This window comes from Scyliorhinus torazame, chromosome 16, assembly GCF_047496885.1.
Source record: "Scyliorhinus torazame isolate Kashiwa2021f chromosome 16, sScyTor2.1, whole genome shotgun sequence".
Lineage (NCBI taxonomy): Eukaryota > Metazoa > Chordata > Chondrichthyes > Carcharhiniformes > Scyliorhinidae > Scyliorhinus > Scyliorhinus torazame.
Genome location: NC_092722.1, coordinates 153,936,797 through 153,951,773, shown reverse-complemented (window position 1 = coordinate 153,951,773; position 14,977 = coordinate 153,936,797). Strand labels below are relative to the sequence as shown.

Here is a 14,977-nt window from a genome sequence, read left to right as displayed (position 1 = left end):
AATAACATTAAAATCTTGCTATGGCATCAGATATTTAAACTAATGCATTGAGTAATATTACAAAGTTCATAACCTGGAATTTCTATCATTTTTGGTGGAATATCACAAATCTTATCTGGATTGTAATGTCAATTTGAATAATTGACAAATATTTAACTGAAGTGAAAAATAAATGTTGGGGTTTGCAATGAGGGGTGGGGATTGAAAATGACCCATTACCCAAATGTCACAGGAATTTTGTTAATGTTTTTGCTAACCTCCAGAAATTCATTCCACATTTCTTTAACATATAATGGACGTTATGTCTTCTTTCATGGTGTTCTAAATACTATTATGACATTCTTTTTGCATATTATATTTTGTGTTAATGTGCTCAGAAGACTTCACGGGGTGAATAAGCTTTCAGGATGTTCATAAATGGTTTCTACATCACATTACTTCATGACTTTTTAAAAACTTAAATGCTGTATTAAATAGCTAAGTACATCGTCCAAAGTTATTGTGATCATGGAGAGAAATAGCTTAAAGCAAATCTTCAGGAAAACACAATGTGGCTGCACTGTAACACCTACTAAGAGAAAAACAAATGTGAAAATGAGTTGCATCTGTCGTAAATATTTAAATGTTTCAGTAATCCACTTTCCTAATCTTTATTGACCAAATTGACAGCAATTTAAAATTGGAAATAAATGTCCTATCAGGAAAAAAATCAAATTGGCTTACGAAAATTATTGAGTTTGGTGTTAAAAGTCATTTAACATGTATACTTATGTATGTTCTATGTTTTTGCATGTATGGAACGATCTGTCTGGATTGTGCACAGAACAGTACCTCGGTACACATGACAATAAATAAAAATCCAAATCCAAAATTTTGCTGAAGAAATTTTTTGATCACTGGGTTTCTTTGAGCATGTCAGTGCATGATGGTACTTTCGTGAATTGAAGTAGTTGATCAATGCCAACCTCTTGAAAGAAGGAAAATTATGGAATAATTTAACCAAAGTTTATTTTATTGGTGAAGTAAAGTCCATGTAGCACCATGAAATGCTACAGTTTAACCTTAACACCATATCTAGATGAGCCAGAATAAATTTAGGTAACTCCAGATAAGTTTATTAAATGTTATCTCCAATAGTACACTCAGTATATATCTTGGGATGAAAGTTATACACCCATCCATTTTGTTATTTAATTGCTCAGTTTCTTAAATTGAAGGAAGACAAATTGATGTAATTTGCAAAATTTGTCTTCCTTCAATTTAAGAAACTGAGCAATCTACCATGGATTTCTGTAATTTCTGCTGGTAACATTAGTCTCAAGGGGTTGAAATAATTTAATATGGATGATAGTAATGTGTCTATAAAGATTGAGTTTAAATACTTTAAGGAACAGAATATCAATGTCCTTTTTGTTACCAATAGACACAAAGGTGTAACTGGCCTTCTAGTTTCATAATCATAGAACAGAATGTTAGACTTTCTGTAAGGACCTGTCAGAAGTTGTGTCTTCTGAGTGGATCTGACCCCAAGAGGCTTGGTCAATCTGCCTGTGATGGAGAGATGCAGTATTTGTCTAATACCTTGGGCGTCATTCTCCGACCCCCCGCCGGGTCGGAGAATGGCCGTTGGCCGCCGTGAATCCCGCCCCCGCCTCCGCCGAAGTCTCCGCTCCCGGAGATTGGGCGGGGGCGGGAATCCGGCCGCGCCGGTTGGCGAGACCCCCCGCTGGATTCTCCGGCTCGGATGGGCCGAAGTCCCGCCCAGGAATTGCCTGTCCCGCCGGCGTAAATCAAACCTGGTATTTACCGGCGGGACCAGGCGGCGTGGGCGGGCTCCGGGGTCCTGGGGGGGGGGGGGCGCGGGGCGATCTGACCCCGGGGGGTGCCCCCACGGTGGCCTGGCCCGCGATCGGGGCCCACCGATCCGCGGGCGGGCCTGTGCCGTGGGGGCACTCTTTCCCTTCCGCCTCCGCTACGGCCTCCACCATGGCGGAGGCGGAAGAGACTCTCCCCACTGCGCATGCGCGGGAAACTGACAGCGGCCGCTGACGCTCCCGCGCATGTGCTGGGAAACTGACAGCGGCCGATGACGCTCCCGCGCATGCGCCGCATTTCCGCGCCAGCTGGCGGGGCAACAAACGCCATTTCCGCCAGCTGGCGGGGCGGAAATCCCTCCGGCGTCGGCCTAGCCCCTCAATGTTGGGGCTAGGCCGCCAAAGATGCGGAGACTTCCGCACCTTTGGGCCAGCGCGATGCCCGTCTGATTGGCGCCGGCTTTGGCGCCAGTCGGCGGGCATCCCGCCGTTGGGGGAGAATTTTGCCCCTTGTCTGAAACTTTCAGAGCTTGTCAATGTAAAGCATTGAATTAGACTGACTGCTGAAGGCAGGTTCTGAACTGTAGACTATTACCACCGGAGCTACTTAGTCCCTTAGGTGTGGTGATGTTGCCATTTACATTACTATTGAACCATTAAGAAGAAGAAGTACACAAGATATACAAATATGGCAGCTCAAGGAAAAAGTTGGTTGTCAGTATATTCCACTTCAGTGTTTGCTATTTTACATGTTTTCACAAATGTGGAGCATAAAATGGTGTCAGGTAGGCAGAGCTCAGGAAGGGAGACATCAACCCTGTAGATGATATTAAAGGGACTGGAGTTGCTGTCTGACAAATGACATTCCCCGCAGCATATGTCTGAAAAGTTGGGAAGTTGAGTACACTTGGTCCAGGTGGACTTGGACTGACCCGAGACAGGCTGTTAGATCCGGGCTGCATTGTGCTGTCTGCCCCGGGGTTCTGTTTTTTCCACTTGGTGCGTCTGTTTTGAAACCAGATTTTAACCTGTGTTTCAGTAAGGCTAAGGGCCAGGGCCAGGTTCAGACGCTCACAAACCGACAGATAACGAGTTGAGCGAAATTTATTCTCCAGGGCTACTAGTTGCTCATATGTGAAAGCAGTTCTAGCTCGTCTTGGTTTAGCGCAGCCTGGCTCAGCTCGACGACGTTTTTGTCTGGATGTGGTGTTTTCCGACCTCGCTTCCAATTCAGTACAGGCAGTGTGGTCGTTGTCTAATTCAGGCTGTGTTGGAATTTTATCCTCTTTAAATGGCTGGAAGTTTCCATGAGGTTCTACAGATGTTTTTGGTGTATTCGCATTGGAAAGTATGTCTTGTTCCCAATCACTTCCATCTGCAAACAAGCATTTAAAATTATATCAGCCAGATAAGTTATGGAATGCATAATGACACTGCAATCTTTAATCCACTTGTTCTCTGAATAAATTCAGTGACCCAGCCTCCACTGCTTGCTGGGGAGGAGAATTCCAAAGTCTAACTACTCTCTGAGAGAAGAAATTCCTCTTACCTCAGTCCAAAACAATGTCCTCTAGTTCTAGATTCCCCAATGAGGGGAAACATCTTTTCAGCATCTACCCTGTAAAGTCCTCTCAGAATCTTATATGATTCAATTCTAAACTCCAATTAGTATCGGCCCAACGTGCTTAAACTTTCCTCATAAGACAACCCCTTTATTCCAGGAATCCGCCCAGTGAACTTTCTCTGAACTACTTCGATTGCAAGTGTATCTCTCCTTAAGTAAGGAGACCAAAGTGTGCACAGTACTCCAGTGTGGTCTTACCAATGCCCTGTACAGTTGGAGAAAGACTTCCCAACTTTTGTATTCCATCCTTCTTGCAATAAAGGCCTACCTTCCATTTGCCTTCCTAATTACTTGCTGCACCTTTATGCTAACATTTTGCGATTCATGTACAAGGACATCCAGATCCTACTGGTCATTATGACAGTGATATTTGTGGGAGTTTATTTTTCTTCTTGAAGGCAGGTCCTTGGTAATCATTAATCTAACCATGGCAAAGTGCCTTAATTTTAAGGTCGCAGGTCCTATGTATACCTCCACTGGAACAGGAAACAAGCCCTCTGCTGTTGATATTATTCTGATTCACACACTTGCTATCTAGACAAATGAGCTAATTGAACTCCTTGTGGGGGGGTTGCTATGTGCAAATTGGTTGCTGTTTTCTACATTCCAACAATGACTACACTTCAAAAGGTAATTTGTTGGCTGCAAATGCTTTGAGACGCCAATGGTCATGAAAAGCACCGTATAAATTCAAGTCTTTCTTTACCTTTGGCAAATTTGGTTACAATATCCTGGATCTTTCATCCAAATCTTTAATCTAGGTATGATACAATAATAGTGGAAGCTCCAGCATCGATCCCTGTGGTACAAAACTACTTGCAGTTTGTCAACCTGAAAGTGACCCATTCATTCTAACTCTTTATTTTCTGTTAATTAGTCAATCATCCACATTCTAGTTTATTACCCCAAAAGCATGAGCTCTTAATTTTCTACAAGCCTTATATATGGCACCTTATTGAATGCCTGTTGTAAATCAAAATACACTACATATATCGGTTTGCCTTTATCCTTGTTACATCCTGAAAGAACTCCAATAAATTTGGCAAACGTGATATCCCTTTGGCTATATCATGATTTTCTGAATGTCCTGCTGCCACTTCTCAAATTTCCCAATTACAGATTTAGGCTAATTGGCCTGCTTTCTGTCTTCTTCCTTTCTTGAGTAGGGACTTTACACTCGAGGTGACCTTTTGACATTTCCAGAATCTAGAGAATTTTGGAAGTTTACAACCAATGCATCCACTATTTCTGTAGCTACTCCTTTTAAGCTGTACCGGTCCGGGGGACTTGGCTATAGTCCCATTAGTTTGCCTAATCCTTTTTCGCCAGTATACAAAAACAGAAAATGCTAGAAATCCTCATCAGGTCAGGCAGGATTTATGAAGAGCAATGGAGTTAATGTTTCAGATCAATGGTCTTTCACACATTACTCTTTACATCATATCCGATCTGATGAGTATTTCTAGTATTTCCTGTTTTTAATTTCCGATTCCCAACATCTGCAGAACTTTACATTTGTATTACATTTTCTCCAGTGATAGTGGTTGTTTCAAGTTTCTCCCTCTTTTTACCCCTTGATTGTCTTTTATTGGGATGTCTTTAGTGTCTTCTACTGTGAAAACTGATACTAAATATTTGTTCAAAGTCAGCGTTATTTCCTTGTTTCCCATTATTTATTCTACGGTTTCATCCTCTAAGGGACCAATGTTTATTCTAGCTACTTCCTTTCTTTATATAAATTGTAGATAGTCATCCTATCTGTGTTTCTTTTATTTCTTGCTAGTTTACTTTCATGTTCTAATTTATTTTTTTGTCATCCTTTGCTGGTTTCTAATATGTTCCCAATCTTCAGGCCTTTCACTATTTTTTGCAGCATTCTATGCTTTTTCTTTTAATTTTATGCAATCTTACAATCCTTCATTAATCACAGATGGTTCATCTTACTTGTAGAGAATTTCTTTCTCAATGAAATACATTTTGTTGAGAGTGATGAAATATATTATTTGATGTCTGCCACTGCTTACCTACTGTCTTTTATCTGTGTTCCCTGTCCACTTTATCCAACTCTGTCTTCATACCTTTATAATTGTCTTTATTTACATTTAAGATCATAGTTTCAGGCCTAAGTTTATTGTCTTCAAACTGAATGCAGTATTCATCATGTTATGATCACTCGTCTCTAGAGGATCCCCTACTATGAATCATAGATTAATTCTATCTCATTACTAGATCAAAAACAGGCTCTTTCATGGTTGGTTGCACAGTGTATTGTTCTAAGAAAATGTAATGAATAAGCTCTATGAACTCAGCCACAAGGCTACCATTGCTAATTTGATTTGTTCATTATATGAAGATTAAAATCACTCATGATTATTGTTGTACCTTTCTTTCAGGTCCGTATTATTTCTTGATTTGCACTCAATCCTAAAAGGTAAATCCCAGAGTGTGTGGATGTTGGTACTTTGAGTAAATTTGAGGAGATAGACAGATTTTTAATTAGTAATGGGTTGATGGGTTATGGAGAACTGGCAAAAAAGTGGAGTTGAAGCCTAGAAGAGATCAGCCGTGATTGTGTTGAATGGCAGAGCAGGCTCGAGGACTGAATTACCTACTCCTGATCCTAGTTCTTATGTTCTAACACATGTGCGCCATAAAGGAAGAGAGAAAAGGTGAGATCAAAACAAACCCAAAAAAAGCAAAATGGTTAAGAGGCACAGGAACATATAAAGTCAAAGTTAGCCAGTGAAGCTACTGGTTCACATTAATTATTATGAAAGACAGACTTAGACAAACATGTTAAGAATGGTGCACAGTACAATTGAAGCCACCATTCCTTCATTATCTCTGGCAGCAACATATCTTGTATAAAGTTTAGCTATTTTGGTCAAACCCCAACAGGTGCAATTAGTTACTGCAATGACTGGCATTTTAAAAGCTTATATCACCAAACTAACCCGTTTTTAAAGTAAGAAGTCTTACAACACCAGGTTAACGTCCAACAGGTTTGTTTTGAATCACTAGCTTTCAGAGTGCAGCTCCTTCCTCAGGTGAATGAAGAGGTGGGTTTCAGAAACACATATTTAGACAAAGTCAATGATGCAAGATGATACTTTGATTGAGAGGCTTTGCAGATAATTAAGTCTTTACAGGTCCAGACGGAGCGACTGGTGAGTATGAGGTAAACAATGTTGGCCAAGTCGCACGGGTATGTACCACGTACCTGGTGGGTGGTGATCTCATGTGTAATGGTGGTGCAAACTCATGCGACTCGGCCAACATTGTCTACCTCATACGCTGCAGGAAAGGATGTCCCAAGGCATGGTACATTGGTGAGACCATGCAGACGCTGCGACAACAGATGAATGGACATCGCGTGACAATTTCCAGGCAGGAATGTTCCCTTCCAGTCGGGGAACACTTCAGCAGTCAAGGGCATTCAGCCTCTAATCTTTGGGTAAGCGTTCTCCAAGGCGGCCTTCAGGACGCACGACAACGCAGAATCGCCGAGCAGAAACAGTGGCCAAGTTCCGCACACATGAATACGGCCTCAACTGGGACCTTGGATTTATGTCACATTACATTCATCCCCCCCCCCCTCCTACCAACTGTCCTGGTTTAAGACAATTCACACCTCTTTAACCAGTGATTATCCCTCTCTCCAGACGCTCCATCTGGACCTGTAAAGACTTAATTACCTGCAAAGACTCGCATGCAAAGTATCGTTTTGCATCATTGACTTTGTCTATATATGTGTTTCTGGAACCCACCTCTTTATTCACCTGAGGAAGAAGCTGAGCTCTGAAAGCCAGTGATTCGAAACAAACCTGTTGGACTTTAACCTGCTGTTGTAAGACTTCTTACTGTGCCCACCCGAGTTCAACGCCGGCATCTCCACATCATGGCTACCATTGACATTGTTTTTAAAGAACAAGACATTAAATTAGTTCTGATTTCATTCCTCATTGTACAATTCTCCTTCTGTAACAGAATCGAGAGTAAATAAGAGTTACTAATGCAGAATCAGTCTACATTTGATCTTGCTAGGTCATCGCAGAGAAGTATCATATTGTTTATCCCATCCAATCAAATCCTTGTTTATATGTTCTTAGCACCAATTTTCCTTATTTTCCCCTCTGCTGTTTCATTATGTTTGGTAGATCTCTGTCTTAAAGCAATTAATATTCATACCTGTGTAAATTTTTAACCCTATTGATCCCACCCACCCACCCATCAATCCGCTCAACCATTGGACGCTTAGTCTTAGCTATTTTTCTCTCTCCATTTTGATCCTAGGAACAGTAGTTTGCCTGCGGTCCATGGCTCAGTGGAAACTTCCATCCACTTGTACCTATTGTACTTGTACCTGTTGTAGTGCAATATATTAGAGAGGGTAACAACGAAATCCTACAAAACGCAACACGCTACACAATGGCAATAAATGGTATAAAACCGTGGACATAGATTGGCTGTCCAGTTTTTCTTTGTGCTAACTCTGTGAAATTCCTCCTTGAAGTTGTTGAAGTTGTCCCCAACAAATGGATGGCGATTAGAAATTACACAGTTGCCCGTCAGGTATCAAGTAGTTCAGTTTGCGAAGTGTGCCTTGGTATTCGTCTGAAAGCTGCCCATCTTGAGCAGGCGTTTCGTGTGTGAGAGTTGATGCCCAAGAGCAAGGGTTAGAGATGAGATCGTGACAATCCGTGGCTGCTGTTTCTCCCGTTATCTCACCGGTGGAAAATCGTGTTTTAAAGCCGAATGTTTGAATTCGTAGAATCATAGAATTTACAGTGCAGAATTAAAAAGTATAGAGCAGGACATGAGCATCATTTCTGGAGTGCAATGTGTCCCTGACCATTACCTCTCCCGTAGGGTGCAAGACTTAAGAACACATAGTGTTTAACCTTTTAGTAACTGTATAGTGTTTCATTCAGCTTCTGTCAGTTCTAATAAACCGTGGCTATGTGACTTTTTGTTGTTTTGTGGGGAATGTAAGGAGGAGATGGTCAAATGCACTGATCGCATCCTGACAGGGAGGGAGCTAAGAAACACTGAAAGGCAGATGGGAGAGTTATGACAGGTTACACGAAAAAGTGTCCAAATCTACACCAGCCACGATGTGCAATTAGAGTTTCAGATTTTAGCAGATCGATAATGCCATCTATTAAAGGTAAGTTTTAATCGAAAAATATTTGGACCTTCGATCTGCTTCAGACTCGGGTTTTCACTGTTGTACCTGCAAGCTGTTGGAAGGAGATATGCACAAGTCAGTAATAGGATATCGATCATTTGAGCAGTGGCATCCTCCATGGGACGATTTAAACAATTACCCAGGCTCTCTCCCAGTGCCAATCACACCTAGCAAAGAGCTGTTATTGAACAACTGTAATTGTTTTTCAAGATATAACACGTAGTGTATGTCATATTTATGATTACGGTGGATTCGCGATAAAGAACACAAGCGGAATAGTAAATTAAAATGGACTAATGTGGGATGTTGCGGAAGTGATCGTGGCAAAATTATCTTAAATGCAGCAAAATTGTTGTTTCAACACATCCCTTCCAGAGGAGAGGTGATTGTTAATACGTCGAGGAGCAGATGCATTTTGCATAGTCTTAACCAAGTCTCCCCATTTAAAAAACAAACAGCCAAAATGTTATTCATCAGACCCATACCCTATTTAATTTTAGTTCTTACATTTTATAGAGCCCTGGGAAGTAAAGAAGAAGCATACTGCAAATAATACTCTCCTTTATCTAGGATACAAATAAATAAAGGCGCCCCTGTACCCAGAATACAAATGGAAAACACTCTCTCTTCTACCCAGAATACAAATAGCCTATCCTATACCCAGAATCTAAGTAAATGAACACTCTCCTGTACCCAGAATCCGAATAAATAAACACTCTTCTGTAACCAGAATCCAAGTAAATTAGCACTCACCTGTACCCAGAACCCGAATAAATAACTCCTGTACCCAGGATCCAAGTAAATGAACACTCTCCTGTACTCAGAATACAAATAAATAAACATTCTCCTGTATCCAAATACCGAATAAGTAAACACTCTCCTGTACCCAGAATCCAAATCAATAAACACTTTCCTATACTCTGGTAGTCAGAATACACATGAATAAACACTCTCCTGTACTGAGAATACAAGTAAACACTCTCCTGTACCCAAAATACAAGTAAACTCTCTCCTGTACCCAGAATATAAATAAATAAACATTCTCCTGTAAACAGAATCCAAATAAAAAAACACTCTTCTGTACTCAGAATAGAAATAAACACTCTCCTGCACCCAGAATACAAGTAAATAAACTCTCCTGTACTCAGAATACAAATAAATGTTCTCCTGTACCCAGAATACAAATAAATATTGTACTCAGAATATAAATAAATAAACACTTTCCAATACCCATAACACAGGTAAATAAAACTCTGTCCTGTACCCAGAATACAAGTAAACACTCTTCTGTACCCAAAATACAAGTAAACACTCTCCTGTACCCAGAATATAAATAAATGTTGTACTCAGGATATAACTAAATAAACACTTTCTAATACCCATAACACAGGTAAATAAAACTCTGTCCTGTACCCAAAATATATAAATAAACACTCTCCTGTACCCAGAATACAAATAAATAAACACTTTCCTGTACCCCTAATACAGGTAAATAAAGCCCTCTCCTGCACCCATGTAGCTGTAGTGTTCCTTCTGCAATCAACTTCTTGACAATTTCAGAAATTCATAGCATCGGGCTCCGAATTGGTATGAAAAAATGGAAGGTCTGGTTATTCGCTTAACACAAGTTAATAAAATGGCACAGACAATAAGAGGAGCTAAACATTTTTAAAAATACAAATAAAAGCCTGAAAGAGGCCCAGTAAAGGAACAATGCAATCTTGGCCCAGTTAATGCAATGAGTTGTTCCTGAAACACCATAACGCTGACCGTGTGTTACGACTACTCACCAGAATCAGTGCCGGTTTGGTTGCTGTTCTTTTCAGCACTTAGTTGTCCACCTGTCTCTTTCAAACTCTGCTCTTCACTACTGAGTACAGGCGCCCCACTGCTTTCATTCGACCCACTCTGCCGCAGCTCAAACGCCTGGGACCTGCCTGTGAATTTTTGGGGGTCGAGTATATCTATGATGGAGAAGGAAATCTTGTGAGTCGGGGCCATCTCTTCCCCACTGTCCGGACACTCGAACATCGCCCTTTATTTAGACACTGTCCAGCGGCTAGAGTTTGCTCCCCAAATCAAACAAGTCAGCGTTGGTGCGGGGATGCACACAAGTCACTTTGGAGTTAAAAGCAGATTTTCAAGAGAAAGCAATTCACACCGGCCACTAAAATGATTAACTGGGACTTTCGTTTTGCAAACATCAATGGATGATGGATGCGGTATCAGTTCTGCTCGTCAGTTTGCCGTTTATAAAACAAATTGCCGGTGCCTCGACATGAAGGTGTAGCCTCTCTGCTACGGCGCTTGTAGTGTGGGACTCCTTTTCTAGTTTGAAGCTGGTCTGCTGGACGTCTGGCTATGGTGACAGAGACTAATAATAACAGCACACGTGGTACAGAGCCCAGCAGCACATCAGCTATTAACACTACAGAGGCCTTCGGATCTGCATGGACAGCTTCGCCACGTGTGATTACAATAATAGTTTAGCTGAACATCAAAAGGATCTCTCCTGACATCACAATACTTAGAAAACAAAGGTTTCTTTTGTAAGAGAAGACTTAATTTTAGTGAACGGTCGCAGTAAATGAAGAACCATTTAACTCAAAGTGCTTCCTACAGCTGTAATGTTTTATGTTAATTCTGCGGGGTCTATCAACACGTTTGAATGGATATTCAGTGTGGTACATTCTTTCATAAATCCCCCTTTTACAACAGAATAGGCGAGTTTAAGTGACACGCACACAATATTTAATGTGATCTTGGCACTTCACCATTTTCATTTGAAATCTCAATTTTGAATGGAAGTTGGGGAATGCCTGTTAAACAATCTGATTCCATGCTTTTATTGAGCTGCACTCTTGCTGTCAATTATTTCTAACTCTGGCCCATTTGATCTTGCGCTGCATACTGTCGAGCTACACCAATCTACTGGGAGGGCAAAACGCGTTGACATTTCTATAATCTTTTTCTTTGTATTTACACATTGAACAATACTTGGTGGAAAGTTAGCGTTTAGGTGCGGACAAAGCTGAGGAAATTCTGGAAAGACTTCCCTTCAGGTAAAATCAGATTGTTGACACAGCGCTTCCACACTCTGAATTTGCAATGGGGTTTAAAACATTAAATAATCCCTCCCCATGAAAGATATATCTGTTTTCCTGTCCACTTTTCTTTTAACAATTGGCCCACCGCTGGCTGTTTCAATAGCATCGTCATCCGCTCCACCTTTGACAGCAGAGGACATTTTCAAAGCAACCAACAAGACTTTTATTTTAATGACGAGTCCCCTGGTTTGCCCGGCTTTTTCCTCTCTTGTTATTGAAATGAGGTGGATGTACTTTGAAATAACCTGTTGTGGATAGCGTTTTTAAGCGACCAGTAAACACGTCCTCAAATCCATTCGATGCAGCCCATCTGGGACTTCTTGCAAATCAGCGTAACAATTCATGTTGCACTTTAACCGTTCATCCGGCACCGCAATTATAGCCTATTGTCCGCTCTAATTACAGGAATCTTTTTTTAAAAAACATTATGCAGATCAATGTATTTGCATCTGATAATACATCGAGAGGCGTTCCCAGAACGGGGGGAGGGGGGTTGGAATGCAGAAATCTGGAGGATGGATCAGATTTCAACGTTACAGCCATCCTGCGTCCAGCTGGCAATGCAAATCAAGCTTAAACAAAACCTCACTCACTTTCACGAACTTCTCCACGCTCCTGTTTCTTTGCAATACAGACACTTCGAACAAAACGTTTTCCTGTGACTGGTCTGTTTAACATGTTGCAAAAAGCTGAATGCACATCACATACATCGCAAATGGCCATTCCTAATCGTGCGGTTAAACCTAGGACTACAGACCCGCGAGACTAATAAATGATACCGAACAGCCAAATCATTAAATATCCCATCATTACCTCAAAGCAATGCAGTAACAGCGTTCAGATACACATTTTTCTAACGTTACTTTCAAGATATTAAAATAAAACAATCTTGCAGCAACCTTTGTCATGAGATGGGACTGGGGTCAGGGATGTGGATGTTCTTGCACCTGGCGTTAGTTGGAAGACTTGTCCTGGCCCCTTACCAGGACGCAAGAGGTCGGTTTGTTGGTGCTCTGTAGCAACAAGGCAGGTACTGTATTTCATGGAACATGTTTTTAGTAAGTGGAACTCACAAATCAGGGCATATCCAGGACATGAAGCCAACAACGAAGTGTTAGTTGACGTTGGTTAAATTGCAGGATGAATTGATCCCCACAATAACCCACAAGTCAATAATGGCGTTGTGGGCGAGATTATTTTCATTCTGTAACTTAATCTAACCGGTTTTCTGGGATTTTCTTCTGCCCACTTATACCGGAAATGTCACCAAGAGCAAAAGACTCCCCATTCTTTATATTGGTGCTAAGATGTCCACCTGTGCAATGATGGCCATTTAAAGTCGAGGTATCTCATTATTAAGGTCTGCACATTTTACTGGATAAATGTTGCAGTTGAAGGTTGTGTTGTCCACTTTGTTAGTTTGTGTAGGTTTATTTCGCGCGTTCTGAAGTATATATAACAAGCTGTGTGTGCATTTACGCCACCATTCTATTGGCACCGTTCCACCCGTCACTCCTTCAATGTCCATATCTTACAGAACTTTAACAAGCATTGCCCACCACGCGCCATGAACAAATGACTGCATTGCACGCAACACAAGGATATTTGTTTCTAGTTTTAGTTGCAAAGCCCATTCAGAACTGTAGTCATGTGAAAAAGTTATTCGGTACATTAATTAGAAATAGCTTTAATGCGGATAAATGTTGTGACTCTTCAGAATGGATTCAGAATTAAGCCAAAAATCAATGTCATCTTGGGGAATATATGTTTTCCTGACGTGATAATGTTATTTTAGTCAGTCCCGCCTAAGATCGACTGAGGTAATATCAAACATGTAAGAAAATCATTTCTTTACTCCCCCATTGTATTATAGATACGAGATCACTTTTAGGAGGCTGCAATGACTGCCACAAAGGTCCTCAAATGGTTAATTTTTAAAGTTATTTTTCACAGGCTTGTGGTGAAATGTCCTACCTTTTGGCAGTTGTAAGTGGCTCTGCCAGGGCAAAGGATTAGAATTCAATGTGAGTGCTGTCTTTAAATTGCTTTGACGCCAGGTGGGATTCAGACCTGACCTGTCCTGATGGCAGCTGATGGCTTGAAACAAGCTGGAATCAATATTCACAGCGGGTGTCCTCTGCTGATAAGACTGTCCAAGACAATGTTCACTATCAAAGTAGACAGCTGAGATATTACACTATTAGTAATGTTTTAAATAACTTTCTCAATCTCTTATTCTAGCTAATGAGTTTTACAGCATAGATACTATCTGCAAGAAGGTACAACCATTGCAAACCAGCAGTATGCAAGACACTATTGGAAATTATGTTCAGATTTTGGAAGAAATTGTTCGGAAGTAGAGAAGATACAAAACGGCATAGAGACTATACAGCGAGAATAGGCCATACCCCACAATTTATTCGCTGTGTAGGTTGTTTGACGATCCCAGAGAAAAATCATTAGTCGCTATATAGATGGGTAAGAAACGTTATCTTGGTAATTACCATACAAGGTGATTAATTGCGTATTCATGGGACATTAATTAAAGTCTGTTCCCTTCTATCTTGACAAGCGTCTTGGGTAATCTATGGCTTGTCTACTATATTCTTTTTCATAACTTATGGTATATCATTTACATATTTCCTTAGAGTACAAATATTATGTCTTAGCTCACTTGGATTGGTGGCACAGGTTCTTGTGTTGTGTAAGTTTGTCAAAGGAATATGTATGTTGCATTGTCATTTCGTTGATTTAAATGTTATAATGTTATAATGTTGATAAACGTGTTATTCAGTATTTGTTTCAATTTCTGCTCATTCTTAAGGCATCTTGTATCAGCGATGTAACCTTTAAACGGCACTAACGATACATTTGACACTGAGATACACACCTCCGTCACAAACTAATGTGAATTGCTCTTGGATTAATTTTAATACACCAGCAGTATGACTGCTCCACGCCCAGTTGAATGTGTGAAACAGTATATAATTCAGGTTTTCATACTAAATTCTGTAATCGTGCGCAGAAAATATTTCTGTCACATTTTCGCTGCCGGCACCTGATACATGTGTCTAATACTGCACAGTCCAGCGCCAAGGAGCCCTGTAAGTATAGCGCGGATTGGACATGGGGCAAAGTTAAGATTGTGCACCAATAATTGTCTGGGGCTTTGGGAGGTCGCTGTAGCGCACAGCGCACTGGTATCTGTAGTCCACTTCCTCATGACTTGGCTAACCAGCAGCAT

The 14,977-nt window shown here is 40.8% G+C and overlaps 1 protein-coding gene across 1 annotated transcript; it reads right to left on the bottom strand.

Annotated features, from left to right (window-relative positions):
• Positions 1-2,123: 2,123 nt before the first annotated feature.
• Positions 2,124-10,964, bottom strand: nkx1.2la (NK1 transcription factor related 2-like,a). Its single transcript, XM_072479265.1, has 2 exons — positions 10,417-10,964; positions 2,124-3,189 (listed from the first exon to the last, which is right to left on the bottom strand). The coding sequence occupies exons 1-2, from the start codon at positions 10,655-10,657 to the stop codon at positions 2,570-2,572; spliced, it is 861 nt and encodes a 286-aa protein (XP_072335366.1). The 5' UTR covers positions 10,658-10,964; the 3' UTR covers positions 2,124-2,569.
• Between the last annotated feature and the right edge of the window lie 4,013 nt (positions 10,965-14,977).